Source organism: Labrus bergylta, chromosome 22 (assembly GCF_963930695.1).
Source record: "Labrus bergylta chromosome 22, fLabBer1.1, whole genome shotgun sequence".
NCBI lineage: Eukaryota > Metazoa > Chordata > Actinopteri > Labriformes > Labridae > Labrus > Labrus bergylta.
In genome coordinates this window covers 1,443,347-1,458,709 of record NC_089216.1, presented here as the reverse complement: position 1 = coordinate 1,458,709, position 15,363 = coordinate 1,443,347, and the positions used below count along the sequence as shown (strand labels likewise).

The 15,363-nt window shown below is 41.9% G+C and overlaps 2 protein-coding genes across 3 annotated transcripts; one reads left to right on the top strand and one right to left on the bottom strand.

Annotated features, from left to right (window-relative positions):
* Positions 1–575: 575 nt before the first annotated feature.
* Positions 576–7,059, bottom strand: LOC110003298 (protein phosphatase methylesterase 1). Of its 2 annotated transcripts, none has more exons than XM_020658890.3 (13): positions 6,501–7,059; positions 6,342–6,399; positions 5,797–5,848; positions 5,477–5,631; positions 5,255–5,345; positions 4,619–4,684; positions 4,288–4,411; positions 3,802–3,919; positions 3,645–3,689; positions 2,089–2,153; positions 1,701–1,768; positions 1,573–1,603; positions 576–1,332 (listed from the first exon to the last, which is right to left on the bottom strand). In XM_020658890.3, exons 1-12 carry the CDS (start codon positions 6,699–6,701, stop codon positions 1,582–1,584), a joined length of 1,065 nt encoding a protein of 354 aa, XP_020514546.2. In that variant the 5' UTR covers positions 6,702–7,059; the 3' UTR covers positions 576–1,332; positions 1,573–1,581. The 2 variants fall into 2 exon arrangements, with proteins under 2 accessions (XP_020514546.2, XP_029138243.1); XM_029282410.2 differs by having other exon boundaries at positions 4,279–4,411; positions 6,501–7,051.
* A 653-nt stretch (positions 7,060–7,712) lies between these two features.
* Positions 7,713–15,354, top strand: gprin3a (GPRIN family member 3a). Its single transcript, XM_065950748.1, has 2 exons — positions 7,713–11,506; positions 11,610–15,354. The coding sequence occupies exons 1-2, from the start codon at positions 9,706–9,708 to the stop codon at positions 12,851–12,853; spliced, it is 3,045 nt and encodes a 1,014-aa protein (XP_065806820.1). The 5' UTR covers positions 7,713–9,705; the 3' UTR covers positions 12,854–15,354.
* The last annotated feature ends 9 nt before the right edge of the window (positions 15,355–15,363 follow it).

Sequence of the window (15,363 nt, the reverse complement as noted above, 5' to 3'; positions counted from 1 at the left end):
CTTTCCAAAGATACAGATCAATCATTTATTATTTTTAAAGGAGCAATATGTAACTCTGATGCCTAGTGTTTGAAATTGGTAATGCAGTCCATGTGGTGGACACTGAAGCTTCAGTGTTTATCCAGCTCTGCATGGGTCTGTAAACCTTTCTGTGTTCTAACCTCTCTCCATTTTTCAAAAGCATCTCCAATATTGATCCTAGTTTGAGCACGTTTCTGCTCGTGGAGCTTATTAGAAACATGCAGAGGCTTTTTAGGTCGGGTACAATCACTTCTATCTGAACCACTTCTCTTGACCGCTTCCATCGCTGCAACACCTGTTGACCTGATAACTGCTCTCATATCTGACAAACCGAGGGGTACCTACCTTCTCTGGTCCAATCAAATCCAGAGCATTCAGGAGCAGAATCTAAAGTTAGGAGGAGGACATACTGGCTGCTGCATTGTTGTCAGAGAAGCCAGCACTTCAACATAGCATGTTTCCTTAATGTCTGATCATATAGTAAGATACCTTTATCTTTTAATTCAGTAAACATGAAGCATCACTTTCACAGAGACACAAACAGGACACAGAGATGAGTCACAGTGAAGTTTATACTGAACAACAACATTCATCTAAAGATAATGCTTAACGGGTGCTAACGCTACATACTGTACGTGAAGAGAATACAAAACAGAGAGCTTCTAAAAACTAACAAAGGTAGTTTAAAAATCATCCATGAGGAATAACTAAACAAGCTAGCTAGAGGAAGCAACAGTGGTTAAATAACGTGATGTTTTTGCTTTTTGAGGAAACAAGTGAGATAACACGACCATGCAAGGAGTGTAAGAATTCTGTAAGATTTCAGTCTCATGCTTCAACAAATTAAATTTCATTACATCATTACTTCTCAATTAATCAGCTAGGTAGCAGTGACCGTCAGCCGACGTGATAGCTAGTTGCTATTTGCTTAAATTCTGCAGTCCGGAGTCGTAGCCGAGCCCCTGAGGGGACATGGGAGGAAGATTTAAAAAAATAAAAAAAGTTTTAGGTGCTCTCCAGAAACTATCCTGTGACTACGAGAGGTCAGACAATTTCCATACAGCCCGTGTGCACTGTGTCCTGTCAGCGCCACGGTTTTGTTCCGTCAGATGGGTTAGGGTACAAAAACGACTATTGTTGACTTTGGTTTTAATAAGAGCAGAATTGTAACTGTGCAACAGCTGGGTAACGTTTTGAAGGTTTAAAACTAAAGACTTCAGCTACTTCTGCAAAACAATGAAGGTCGGTGATAAAAATGGACGTCTGTACTGGTCTTCTTCGGGCTGGAGGATGGAGCTCGTGTTTGCTTATCTGAAAGAAAATGTTTAAACAACGAGGCGTTAAAAGCGTTAAGAAGCTTTCTGTGTGTTTTTATGTTTCTGATTATTTTGGAGAAAATACTGTCGGCGGTCATTAAGCAAACTTGTCTTAAAAACGAATTTAAAAAATCCTCTTTCTCTTGAGGTCTTACTGGCGTTGCTATAAATGTTTGTCAGCACTAAAAGTGATTATTTTTACTTGATCTGCTTTGTCATCTGTTCAGTGTCTTACCTGCAGACCTCATCGTGATAGAGAGTTGGAGCTGCAGGAAAAAAAGGAAAGACGTTATCTTGAGTTTTAAGTAAGCGCATATTTATGTTATTATTGTAATTATTCAACAAGTTATTTCAATGTTTTACCATTTATTTTCCCCTCTGACTTCAGCAAACTTGTGTCTGAACAGGAAGGAGGCCACAGCGTCAGCCACCTACACACATGGATAAATCAATGTTTCATGGGTTAAGTGGAAATTCAGATGAATAGAGTTGATCTGTATATTCAACTAAAATGACTCAGTGTAGGTGGGGATCAATCTGTCCACATCTGCCACATGTCGACCATGATTACAACGTTAGTGTCAACTGGAAAAAGTGCAGTTGGTAAAAGTTCTTACTGCTTAGAAATCATCATTTAGATCAGTTGATCCCAGTAATGAATAAATTATCTTAATGTACAAAATAATTAATTGGGTAAAGTAAAAGTACCTTTAAATTATATTTTTGAGTACTTGAGATATTTTGCTCTTACTTTCTCAGGTGTGTCTTCTTGCACTGCATGGCCACAGGGGGGCAGCACCTGCATCATAAATTTACCTAGAGACAACGAGACATGTACACACTCTGAACTGACTGTAAAACACACACACACACACACACACACACACACACACACACACACACACACACACACACACACACACACACACACACACACACACTCTCCTGGGCTGTCACTTCCATCTGTTGACTGACAGGACCAGCCGTCTCTGGAGAGGAGCTGCCGCCTCAAGGTGTGTGTATCTGAGAATGTCCGTGTGTAAATGTGTGAGCCACTACACATGTCTCTGCCTTGGTGATCACGTCTTTCACCTTTCCGTCACAGTCAGTGTTGAAAAGTAAAAAATGTCAGCTATTCCCAACGTGACCGTGTTTCTCTGCTTGAGGCATTTTGTCCGTAAGACTACATAACCCATCAGCCCCTTGAACTAAAGTTTTTAAATTCATCTACAAATGAAAAACTCTCTCAAGTGGTAAAATTATAGTTGTCTTTACATAATTTAGATTTACTGAGAACATTAGTTCAGTATGAATAACCCGGTGTCTTTAAGGCCGGTTTCACATCAGGGACCCGCCCAGATCAGAATCCGCTTGACCCCAGAGGCTGGTTCATTACATCAGTGTGACCACAAACGTACCATGCCCGAGTCTGCTTGACGAGGGGGTCTCCGCTGAGAAATGAGATCCAATGCAGAGCTGCAGTTCTTTAAATGGCCACAAGGGGCTTCTCCAAAAGTGATTAAATTAGAGCCCCATGTTAAAATATCCATCTATAACTCATGTTGCTAAAAATGGACGCAGTCTCAGTGACGTCTCTAACTGGTTTCCAAAACCACATGCTACATACTTCAAATTTACATACTACATGCTAACCCAACCATTAGCACACCGTTAGCATCAGAATAAAATACAGGTCACGCGCTATTCTCCTAGTCCGAGCTCCGTTCAATGAGCTAGCATCAAGCTAGCGACCGTCGGTCCGTAAATATAATTCGACAGCAATATGAGAACGGTCATTGCTAATACAGCTACGTAGTCATTTTAATACAAGTTGGCAACATGCAAATGTATTTATTTTAAGCGTACACAAATTGCATACTATGATTTCGGATCGTTTTACAGACTCAATGTGACATCACATTAAGTATGATTAGCATTAAAGTCTGCTGTTTCGGACACAGCCAAAGTTTTGAAGTCCAACGATGCCGGTCTCCATATTGAAAATGCCGTCTCGACCAGAACTGCTTTTTGAACCAGGCTGTAAACATTTTCAATCCGGCCTTAAAAATAAGCTTTTTCATACTAGACCTGATGGGGATCCTTTTGCTTTTGGTGCCAGCCTCTAGTGGACACTCGAGGAACTGCACATCTTTGCACTTTCACATTTGTTCAATTTGTCAACACTGGAGGTTGCCGTTTGGGTTTATTCTACTAAAAGACCGTCCAACAAGTCTGAGCTCCTTTTGTTTTTAACTGAGAGAAGTTCTAGTATTATTTTATGATACGTTAGCACGGTTAGTGTCTTACCTTGCATCTGGCCAATACTCAGATCTCTGTCCAGCCGACCGATACCTGGAAACAGTAGCAGTGTCAGCTAAGTGTTAAACTTCTTTTCACAGTTTGAATGTTATATTTTACAGCACGTCATTTACAGGAGACCGTGCTTTGTACCTGAAATACCTACCGGAAAGTAGCAGGAGTTTGGGCAGGTTGCAAGCCAGGAAGAGGTTCGAGGTTCCTCTAAACCAGCCTTCCCAATACTTTTCTGACTTCGACAGGTCTATACGCCACTTATACACACTCTGGGAAGCGAACACAAGGAGTGACATGGTAGTATGTTGGAGGTCGAGTATTTTCATACATGTTGATGTGTTGTTAGATGGAGATATTTGGGAATCAAAGTCAATGGAATTGTTGTTTTACAGGTTTTAATTAGTAAAATGTAGAGCCATGCAAGTCAATTCAAGGAAGTTCATCTGCATGTTTTTAAAGGGTTAAAGGTCACATATACATAATCCACTTCACCATGTTGTTCTAACTCTAAAATGAGTCCCTAGTCTGTCTGCAAACCCCCCAATGATGAGAAAAGTCCATCCTCTCCGTCCTTCCAATTAAACATTTCTTTAGAATCAGTTTTTCTTCGGTGCGGTTGTTTTCATACCTGGCTCACCTCTGAGGCCGCGTTTTCTTCGTCATTGGCATAGGTCTGATCGTTGGGCTCCTCGTTGCGCTCGACGACCACATCGGTCACCGGGCTGGCCTGCTCCAGAGAATCAGCTTTCTCCACCTCACACCTTACAGAATTGAGAAGAGAGAGGTTCTCTAAGTGAGTCAGGAAGGGTTTAGTTTGTCACAGTGATGTTTGTTTTCTGTCCGTCTGGAAGTTAATAATCTGGATACTGAGTTAAGTTTCATCTTCACATCAGGAAAAGAGAATCAAGTGATTTTAAACAGTTTTTTAAGACAGGATAAGAAGAAAAGCCACTCAGTAGATGACCTACCTTTTGAGCTGACCAACCATTGACACTTTGGCAGATTCCAGGTTCCTGATTTGTCCACTCTTGACACTGAAAGAGAACAAAGCGGGAAACAGGACTCATCAGTTCTTCAGTTTATTCAGCTTTAGACTAATGCTCACCCTTTTCAGAATGGTTTAAAGGAGATCTATTATACTCACGTTCACCATAAATTACGTCCGTTTGGGAAACCTATTGAATAGTGTTGCCAGATGTGTAGCTCAAAACCCTCAAGCAGTCCCAGATTACGGGCCCATGTAGCTGTTAACTGGGTTTAAACTGGACATGGGCTAAAATCAGGCTTTCATTTGGGTTTTGGGTATCTTGGCCCAATCCAAAAATGGGTTGGATGAAGTCATGCCATTCAGGCTACGAACTAGGATACTGGGTGGGTACCAAGTGGTCTTAATTCAAACTTGGTGTTTCTTCACTTCAATGGTGCGAGCCCATGTTGGACTCCAAGGACAAAGGACGAAATGAGTAGGCCCCCTTTGGGTATTCAGGCTTGGCTCCACATAACAGCCGCCACAACCCATTTTAAAATGACTATCCATCTTTTGAACTGGACTACAGCTGACCATTACTGAAATGAGAAATATAAATTGCTCCTTGAGCGCTCACCTCCACTCTATTGCATGCTCCATGGACTTGAAGGACTTGGGCCTTCCCTTCAGGAAGTTCTGTATGCTGTGAAGTGCATCCATTGCACTGCCTACAAAAAGCAAAAACAAGACCAAGAGGTTATGTCAACATAAAAGATATTTTGTTTTAAAAAAATACAATGAACACACAATATTGCCATCTATGTCTGAGTATTGAAGAGCCTCCAAGGCTTAAACTCACCTTCCACAACATCGATAGCTACCAGCCCGACAGTGGTAGGTAGCAGCATGTTGCTGGCTGTATACACTGCGATCGCCCCCCCAACACCGTGGCCAATCAAGACGATAGGGGGAGGAGTCTCTCCGTAGCATGCTTGAATCACACTGGCTACATCACTGAGGAGAGTCAGGGAGCATGGGAGTGGTGGTTATAAGCTTAGCAGTATTTGTCTCAGTACTTGAGACTAGTAGTGGTTCTCCAAGCAGCTCCCCTCTCGCATTTGTAGTTTTTTGTTGTTAAAACAAGATAAGAAGGATAAGTGGGTGATCGTGTGCCGTTACCTTGACATACTTTGAGTGGAGAAGTTGTCTAGTTGGTGGACCAGGGTTGCACCTAATGGAAAACAAACTTTCTCAATATCACAACTCAAAGTGCTCTACACTGATGTTGATAAAAAAGAAGATACTTTAGCAGCTGTAAATAACTTTCCAGTCCCAGTCCCAACGTCCCTCTCCCCTGCAAAGTTTTTCAGCCTCTCCTCCCTCTCTGAGCGATCAGATTCAAAATGGGGTATGTTATCCCTCTGGGTCTATCTCAGGATCACGTCGAACCACCTCAACTGGCTCTTTTTCTGTGCCAATAGATAGTGGCTCTACGCCAAGCTTCCTGCGGATTCTTTAGTTTTATTCGCTATCTTTAAGACTGAGCCCAACCATAATGAGGAAGAGACTCATAATGGTTGGTTGGTTTAAACAACGGAAAGTATAACAGCGGGAATGCTTGCTTACTTTCCAGTTTCCAGCCCAGCTCAGACGCAATCCACAATCTTGACATACCTACCATTTTGCATAATTATTTGATTAACCATTTTATTTATTGCCCTCACCATGACCCCTGAGATCCATGGCAAGTATTCTGCAGGTCACTCTGCTGGCAATGGCTCTCTGCAAAACAAAAAAAAACACTAAGACAGTCTGCTGATATTAAGGATATAGACATCATCAGTCAGCCATTCAAATATCTAGTTGACTTCACCAATACTCACAGTGAAGACGGCCCAGGAGAGGGCTGAATGTCCTCCTCCGTGCAGCAGAACCAGTAGAGGTCCTTCATTTCCTGCTTTATAAATCCTGAAGACATCCCTGCTGTCTGCCGGTCCCACGTTCACATCCTCCATCTGGTCAAAATACTCACGCCAAGACACTGGCGAGAAGTCAGGCTTACCGCCGACCTCACTGGTCGACATGCAGAAACACCGAAACACATGCACTTTATAATACCCACACAAACTGTATACTTAGAGAATGAAAAGTCTAAGCCCAAAAAAAAAATCTGTTTTTCATGTTGTTCATTGGTGGCGAAGCTTCAGCATCAGGGTGCTTGTTTACTGCAGTAAAACAGCGAAAAAAAACTTTACAGATTATCTTTATTTGAATAATTATAACCAAAGACTGAAAAAATATTGCAGATGTAGCAAAGCATTGATTTGAGGTTCGGACATTTTACAGACTTCTGGTTTGCACTCACTCACTTACTAGCTAACCATAACCATGTACTTCCACGGTTTGCCAACATGTTGAGTGTTAGCTTGGCTAACTAGCTAATCCATCATCGTTTCAAGATGTAGTCACTACTCTAGTTTATTCCTGTTATTTATCCTTCTAGCTCAGTTAGCTTGTTAACCGGTAATTTTGCAATTTAAGTACCAACCCAACAATCGTATCAACAAGCAACTGGCAGCACCAGACGCTGCTAAAGGTCTAAATGGTTTTGCTGTCTTCTTGGCTAACAGGTCAATGGTTACCTATTGTAGTTTTTACCTTAAGTTTGTGTCATGTGTTGTCTCTACGAACCTGAGGTCAAAGGTCATATTTTGTTCTACCTTCTAGAGCTCTCTTTATACTTTTAAAATAGTAGTCTCAAATAAAGTCTGCCCTCTGATTTAAGTACTTGCATACTTAGTTTAAACTTGCAAATGAAACGCTGTTGTATTTTATTTTTTTTACCAGAAAAAGAGAGAAGACTTACTGCTCTGTATCTGAGTTTTCCTCCAACATGTTGTTGTCTCAACGGGACGACGTCCAAATTAAAGCCGGTTTTCTTCAATCCGGAGTATTTCTGTGTCAGAGTCTGAAATAGTCAGCCAAGTTTTCCTTAATAAGGACAAAACAGCGGAAAGAGCTTCCCTTCTAGTCTTCTCCGTTCCACATCCATCGATGAAATAAAAAGGCTTGCTGCTGGTGTAAGAACAAGCACAAACACACTAGAGGACAATGCCCAGTCAGCTGTTGCTGTCAGGTAGCATCACTGTTGCAGCATCCTGTTGGCTGAGACAGCTGAGGAAGGTGTGACAGGCGAGCTAATAACGTCAAGGGTCAAAACAAAACAAAAAAGCTAAGGAGGCTTCAGCAGAACTGTGGAGAAGTTTCTGGTAGGTAATGCTAAGTCATGACTCTCTTGGCCTCATTCTACATCTTTCTACATAAGACCTCAACTTGCTTTCTATTTTAATTCACAACCATCCAGGCTGAAAGCAAAACAAGCTCATAAAGATCTAAACAGTTTTTGCAACCAGCAAATCCTCCAGAAAGCCTAAACTGTATCTTGGCTCCTTCTTGATATGTTCTTGTACTTGAATTGTCTTTGTTGCCATCAGGCCATCTTGAAAAACAGCTATCCTAAATTCTTCATCCCCACCTCAATCTGACAACCACTATTTTTAGATCCTAATTCATATTTTAGCACTTTGTATAATTTATTTGTCTTTTGCATGATGCAGCTGCCACTAACAGGATTTATTTGATTGATTTGGTTGGATGTGCTCAAATATGCATGGTCACCAAAGGTTGAATCCTTGTGCTTTTTATTTTATTGTTCTCAGACTTCGAGTAAATACAATAAAATTGTTCACATTTTACAAAGCAAGAACGACCGTATACCTCCAAAACATCTTCTGCACAGATGGATGAAAATGAAACGTCTACATTTTTTATACAACCCAAATTGGGGACACTGGAGATGGTCCAGGAAGTCCATTAGATCCATTAATTTAAGGTCTAATCAGACATTGAACATTGCGCTATAAGTCATATAACATATTTCCTTAATATTTATTTTTGATGACGGGATTGTGAATCATTCTGTCAATGTCCCGGAGATTATTTTTTAGAACAAGGGGCAAAGGATGGAAGTGGATAGAGAACAAAATGATGTAATGAAAAGTAAATCGATGATAACAAGGTGACAAATGACAATAAGAGAGGAAGAGCCAAACCCAGAATATAAAGGTTTAAAAGAGAAAGCAGATAAAGAAATAAATAACGGAAAAAATGGTTTGAGGAACAAGATGAGGTAAAAAGAAGAAGAAAAGAGGAACAGAGGAAGCCATGAAAAGAAGGGTTAAAGGAGGAGAGAAAATCATGATGATGATGATCTCCTCCCTCGTTCCCGCCTTCTCTTATTTATTCATGAGTGCATCCTCTGGTAGAGCACCGAGGAGGGAGCAGCTCAGGCTTTCCTCTCTGACTCAGCAGGCAGTTTTCAGACACCATAATGGGATTTCTTGGATTGCGCCTTCTTTGACCAACGAGGATCATGAATAGGTATGTACCGACAAAATGAAGGGGAATCAATGGGAAGTCATGACTTAAAAGAAATGTTTTATTTAACAGACTCTTTATAGAAACTATAAAGCAATGATGCTTGAAGCTGTTTCTGAATGTGAAAGTTTCAGGCACGACAGGGAAAAGGCAAACAAGCAAAAAATCTGATCCCAGGAGGAGGAGGTATCAGGGTGACAGAAATCAGCTGACGGAAACAAAATAATCTGTAATAACTGAGTTTATATCAAGCCACTAGGACACACAGTATGGTGGCAGCTAAAGATTGTTTACTACCTTTGTGTAGGAATGCTAGATCTGTCCTGTATTACACTGAACAACAAATAATAATCATTAATTTACTTGACTTGGTGTGCCATTGGAGAAATGTGTTCCCTCCATTGTCAGTGTTTTTTTCAAAAGTTGTAATGTTTACTCTCCTCTCATGAAGAGATCCATCGTCATATGTTCAAATCATTTTGGTACCATGGATCGATAAATACCAGATTGATAAAACATAAAGTACTTAATACATTGTCATTTATTATGTATGAATAACTTCATTATTCTACTTGCCAGATAATGGTATATATTTGTCCGATCAGGTGCTGACCTTGATTCGTACCTGCTAGAAACTTGGACACCATCAAGATGGAAACATCACCAAACGTTTCTAAACGAGGCAAGGATGTTGTTCCGTCAGAGAGCTCGACTCCGGAGGAGGAAGGGCTTGCAGATGGCCTGGGTAACACAGATCCCAACACCAATTGTCGGGTGGAGCCTAATTTTAACCTCAACCTCAATCTGACCTCGCCAAGCAACCCCCGTGCAGCCGCCGAGACCTTAAGGCTGCAAGGAGGGAACAAAAAAAATGATGGAAGTAAAGGAAGTGGGAAACCAGTTACTACAGAAACTGGCAGGCCAGTGAGCACACTAACCACCCCTGTGACATCACCTGGGGAGAAAGATGATCCATCACATCAAAAGAGCAAAATTCCAGCTTTTGCTCGCTCACCAAAAGCTGATTCGGTGAACAGCAGAGGCGAGCAAAGGCTGAAATCCCCAAACCCAAAACGTACTCCTATGCTGAACCCCAAGGCGGACATACACAGACACATTGCAGCAAGTCCGAAACCACTACGGGTTGAACAAACAACGATTGCTGGAAGCCTGAAAACAACTGAAAGGGGCAAAATACAAGGACTGAAAACAGAATCTGCAAGCCCGAAGCCTAAATCACATATTGCACTGACGTCTGAACTCACAACTAAGACTACAAGCAAAATAACAGTCGGCCTTAAAATGCAACCAAACAAGAAAGAGGATGGTGGAAATGAAATTAGCCATGAGCCACCAAAGACACTACACCTTCCTATAAGCCACAAAGTCCACAATCAGAAAGGAGATTCAAATGTAGAGAGTCCAAAACTGGCAAATCGAACCCCAACAATCACAGCCAAAACTCAGAAATCAGACAGAGCAAGTGCAAAGCCCAGCGAGCAAACCAGACATAAAGCAATAACTCCAAGTTCTGAGACGCCTCCTCTGGGACAAAAATCACAAAATCATAAGGTTGAAGTGGCACTGCTCAGTACCAAGACTCCGCAATCAAGCTCTCTCAGTCCGAAACCATCCACACAGAGGAGAGCTGCTACCGCTGGGACAAGAAACCATCACACGACAGGGTCAGAGGAGAATCTTGATAGTAAGGATTCAAGTGCTGCTTCTGGATCCAAAACAAGTTCAAAATCAAAAGACAGTCTTGATGATAAAACAGGCTCTGATTCCAAAACCAGCCCTAATGCTAAAGGAACAATGGGGTCAAAAGATAGTCTGGATTCCAAAAGTGGTTCTGCTTCCAAAACTACTTTGGGATCAAAAGACAGCTTAGATTCTAAAACTGGCTCAAATTCCAAAGCAAGCCCCGATCCTAAATCCGAGATTGGATCTAGAGATAGCCTTTCTAAAGTTCCAGTCGGTGTCAAGGCAGGATCAACCAGTCAAGTTTCAAAAATATGTGTGGGCTCTGGCAAAACAAGTCCAACAAGTTTGAAACCCAGCACTGATTCTGGTGTACTTTCTAAACCCAGTCCAACTAGTGTAACCTCCAAACCTTCTCTTCTCGCCCCTGGTTCTAAGACTGACTCTGTTGGCTCCATCTCCCCATCATCTTCAAGAACTGGTCTGTCTGGGTCCAAAGAAAAGATTCTCAAATCTTCGAGCTCCAGCACTAAACCCAGTCAAGTTCCAAAAGATACATTGAATACTTCAAAGTCCATACCAGTTCGGTCTAGTTCAAATTCAGCTCTAGCAGATTTGTCTTCCACCCTGACACTCTCTCCACGTCCAAGTTCAGCAAGTAGGAGCCCTGGATCTGGTCCTGCTAGAAGTCTTGGTACAAGCCCGGCTCAACTACACAAGGCAGTCCAGAGGAGTCCTGGTTCTGCTCTAGGTGAGATACATTTATAGAGTTCTAACAGTATGTATTGCAATAAAATCCAGCTTGAACCTGGGTTTCTTTTATATTTGTCAAAACGTTTGCTTTCTGTTTGCAGCTTCAGCCCTGCTAACTCCTTTGGCTGCATCCAGCCCCAAAACCAGAACCACTGTTTCCTTAACAATGAGGGGTGCATCCACACATGAGCCTGCAGCCGTTGGATCTGTTCCCGTGGAAACAAATGCCAACAGAACGCCCAATACGACCAGTCTAAGTCGCGGTCTAACTTTTGATTCTATCACCAAGACTCCGGCGAAAACAGGCGATGTCGTCGAGGATAAGAAATTGAAACTGCCAGAAAATAAAGTGACAGTTGTAGGAGGACCAGTTGTATCCCAGGGTGCAGTGCAAGCTGTAGATGTTACTGCCAGTGCAGGGTGTTCACTGGTTACCACACTGAGAAAACCAAGCCACCTGGGAGTCTCAAATGCCATTACCACTGGTAAAGATATCCCAACGTCAAGGGCAACAGGTGTGGGGAGTAAGGTAGAAGAGAAGAAGAAGGGGAAACAATCTCCCCTTTGTCCTACTCCTCAAATTTCCACTCATGGGAGTTTCAAGAGAGTAAAGGACATCGCCACCATGACTGACTCCAGTGAGAGGCTTGATCTGCAGGCAGGGGAAAGAAAAGAGGTGGGCATCCAAGTAGAAGTAGATCTGTTTCCCAGCTACCCTCTGATTGGCTCTCCCAGCTGTCAGTCAGGAAGTTTGACCTCGCCGACAGTCCCTTCACTGTGCTGCATCCCTGCCGGTCAGCCGCCCTTTCAGCATGTCTGCCACATTGATATTGAGCTATGCAGCCAAACCAAGCTTCCTCCTACTGTGACGGACAAGGCGAGTTCCCTCCCCGCCTGTCTGCGCACATACAGCTTCCAGCAGAGCTCCCTCATATCACAGCTACAACCAGGACAAAACCAGGACAGAGACGTGAGTGCTGAGAGCATCTGGGAGGACGAGGAGGACGAGGGTGTAAAAGGAGTCGACAAAGAGGCAAGGGAGCAAAATGAAAGGAATAAAAAGCAGAAGGATGGGACCGGGAAGCCTCAGGAGGTGGCTCGGGACGAAGAGGGGATGACCTGGGAGGTGTATGGCGCCTCATTGGATCTGGAGTGTCTAGGCACGGCGATCCAGTCCCACCTGGAGTCGAAGATTCGTGAGCAGGAGAAACACATCACGACTTTGAGGAAATCCATCTGCTCCACTAACAGCCTGAAAGGGTATAGGTTAAAGAAGAGGCAGAAGAAGAAGAAAAGAAGAGGGATTCTGGGATGCTGCAGGAAAGCGCCCGCAGTGGCAGACTGAGAATCAGCTCACACTAATATCAAACTTTTAAAACACAACACTATGAAGACAGGGCATGTTTAACCGTTTACAGCACTCTCTTCTTCATGATGTTTGTTGAGGCCTTCAGTCTGAGAGGCCTGCATGACTTCACCAGAGGTTAGGAATCAAAAGTAATAATGTTTAAAAGAACTCTATTTTATTCAAATGGAATTATCTGAAATTAAAGAGCAATACAATCCCTCATTGGGTTGAAAATAACGGAAAATATGAGTTTAAAAGAAAATACAAATGTTGTGATCTTTATGACAAACACTTTTTAAAATTAGATTTTAGTTACGTCGTAATTTGTCAAAATCAGCAGCCCAGTCAGCTTTCTTTGGCCCAGAGCTTCAATTTTTGTTGATCGCAGTTTCACTTTAGCGTTGTTATTGGCAAGGTGCTGGGGTCAAGTTAAGAATATTAAATATGCATCGAACAGTTAGCCTTCCAAAACTATAACTGTAAACACCGATGTTCTTGCATACAGGAATCAAACCCTGATCTCTTTAAAACACTGTATTTGTTTTACCCATCAATGGACCATGACCTTGTCTGCAAGTGGACTTGTGCATCGACTTCATGACTTCAGAGTCTGATCAAAACAATGGGCTCGCGACCAGTTTCCACAATAACATAGATTAGACGCAGAAGTTTTAATCAGGCTTTAGCTTCACTTATCTTAAAGATATGCAGAAGAGTTAATTTAGCCACCATCTGCCATTTCAAAACCTCTAAATTCTGTATTTTGAAGTATTTTGGAGCCCTGCTAGCTCCCACCCTTTACCAGTCTTTATGCTAGGCTAGCCTCTGCTAATTGCTCCCATCCTCCAAGTTTATACTTCAACAGTTATGAGATAAACATAGACAAAGAAAGAAAATGCATTTTGTTCCTTTATCTAACAGAATTCTCAGGAACCATATCTTGATTGACTTGATATTTTATGGACTAAAGCTTATCTTTAATATCGTATTTTCATAACATTACAGTTTTCTACAACTACTAAGAGTCATATATGTTTCCTCTTACTTATACAACACTGGTTACTCTGAGACAGTGCTCTCTAAAGTAATGATACTAAAACATTCTGCGAGCCAGGTAAAAACTCATTACAATCAGTTGTCTCCAGCGAGCAGTAGAAGAAACTCAGCAATACTTTGGTTCCTGTGTACTTTGAGTTTTAAAGAGCAGTGGTTGTTGAAGTGAACTGGAGACGACAGCAACTCTCTACTCTGTGCTGATGGTAAATATTTCATCCACTTCCTTTTTTTATGAAACACGGCACAAACCACTCAAGCACTCGAGAACACACAGCTGTACGTGTGTGTGTGTTGGATTGTTTTCAGCAAATGCATCAGATGCAAAGCATGTCACTTTACTTCTTCAGTGTTTACTGTAATTCACAGTTCTTTCCTTTCTTTAACATGTTTTATATATTTTTTGCAACATTCCTCCGGATGTTTTGTTTCTCTGACATTCCTGTTCTTTCCTTTACCTTCTTTTGCTTTCCTTACTTTCCCTTTGCTTTACATGTTTTAACTTGTAGCTTGATCCAAAGGCAACTGGACAAGTTGAAGATCTTGAAGACATTTCACCTCTCCTCCGAACCGAAAGGCTTTTTCAGTTATAAATTTCTAGGGGAAACTAGGATTAAAAGCTCAGCTAACGATTCTGATGCGAGTCATCCTTGATCATTATCCACAGAGGCTTACATTTCGAACTCCGTCCACTACAAAGTTTAGAACTGAAGAATCCTTTCGGAGGAGGAAACGTCTTCAAGATCTTCAACCAGTCCAGTAGCCTTTGGATCAAACTTCAAATTTGCCATGACCTGGATGACTGAGAATCTACGCAGACATGTCACTGTTATCCTTGTCCTCCCATGTCTTTCACTGCCTGACTGTCATCTACTTTCCTTTTTTTATGTCTGTGTAGGATCTCAGTCCTCCAGGTCATGGTAAATTCGACGCTTGATCCAAAGACAGCTGGACTGGTTGAAGATCTTGAATCTTCAACCAGTCCAGTTGCCTTTGGCTCAACTTTGAATTTTCCACATTCTACTTTCTCTTTCTACCTTCCAATTCCTTTACTGTTTTTTCTTATTTTTAACTTACTATCCCTGTCTCCATGTTTTCATCCCCGTCTTTTCCTCATCTACATTTCCCCCCCGTGACTATCTTTCCCCTTCCTTTCCTTCCTCTTATTTCACTTTAGTCACTTAACATGAATTTAGTAGCAAGTTTGGCCTGAAGGGGGCGACACACAGACACAGTTTCTCTGCTTAGATGATGTACTATGTTGGTTTTTGCTTGTTTCTATAATGTGATCAAAATAAAATATGTTCTCCTGCTTCTTCGTTTCTCTCATGTCGTCAGATTTTAAGCCTCGTGCTATTTAGAAAACCAGTACATCAGATGAGCTTGATGTTCACCCATTCATCTGCTTGCTCCTCTATTTGTCCTCTTTTCAACCCGTTTCCTCCCCTTCCTCT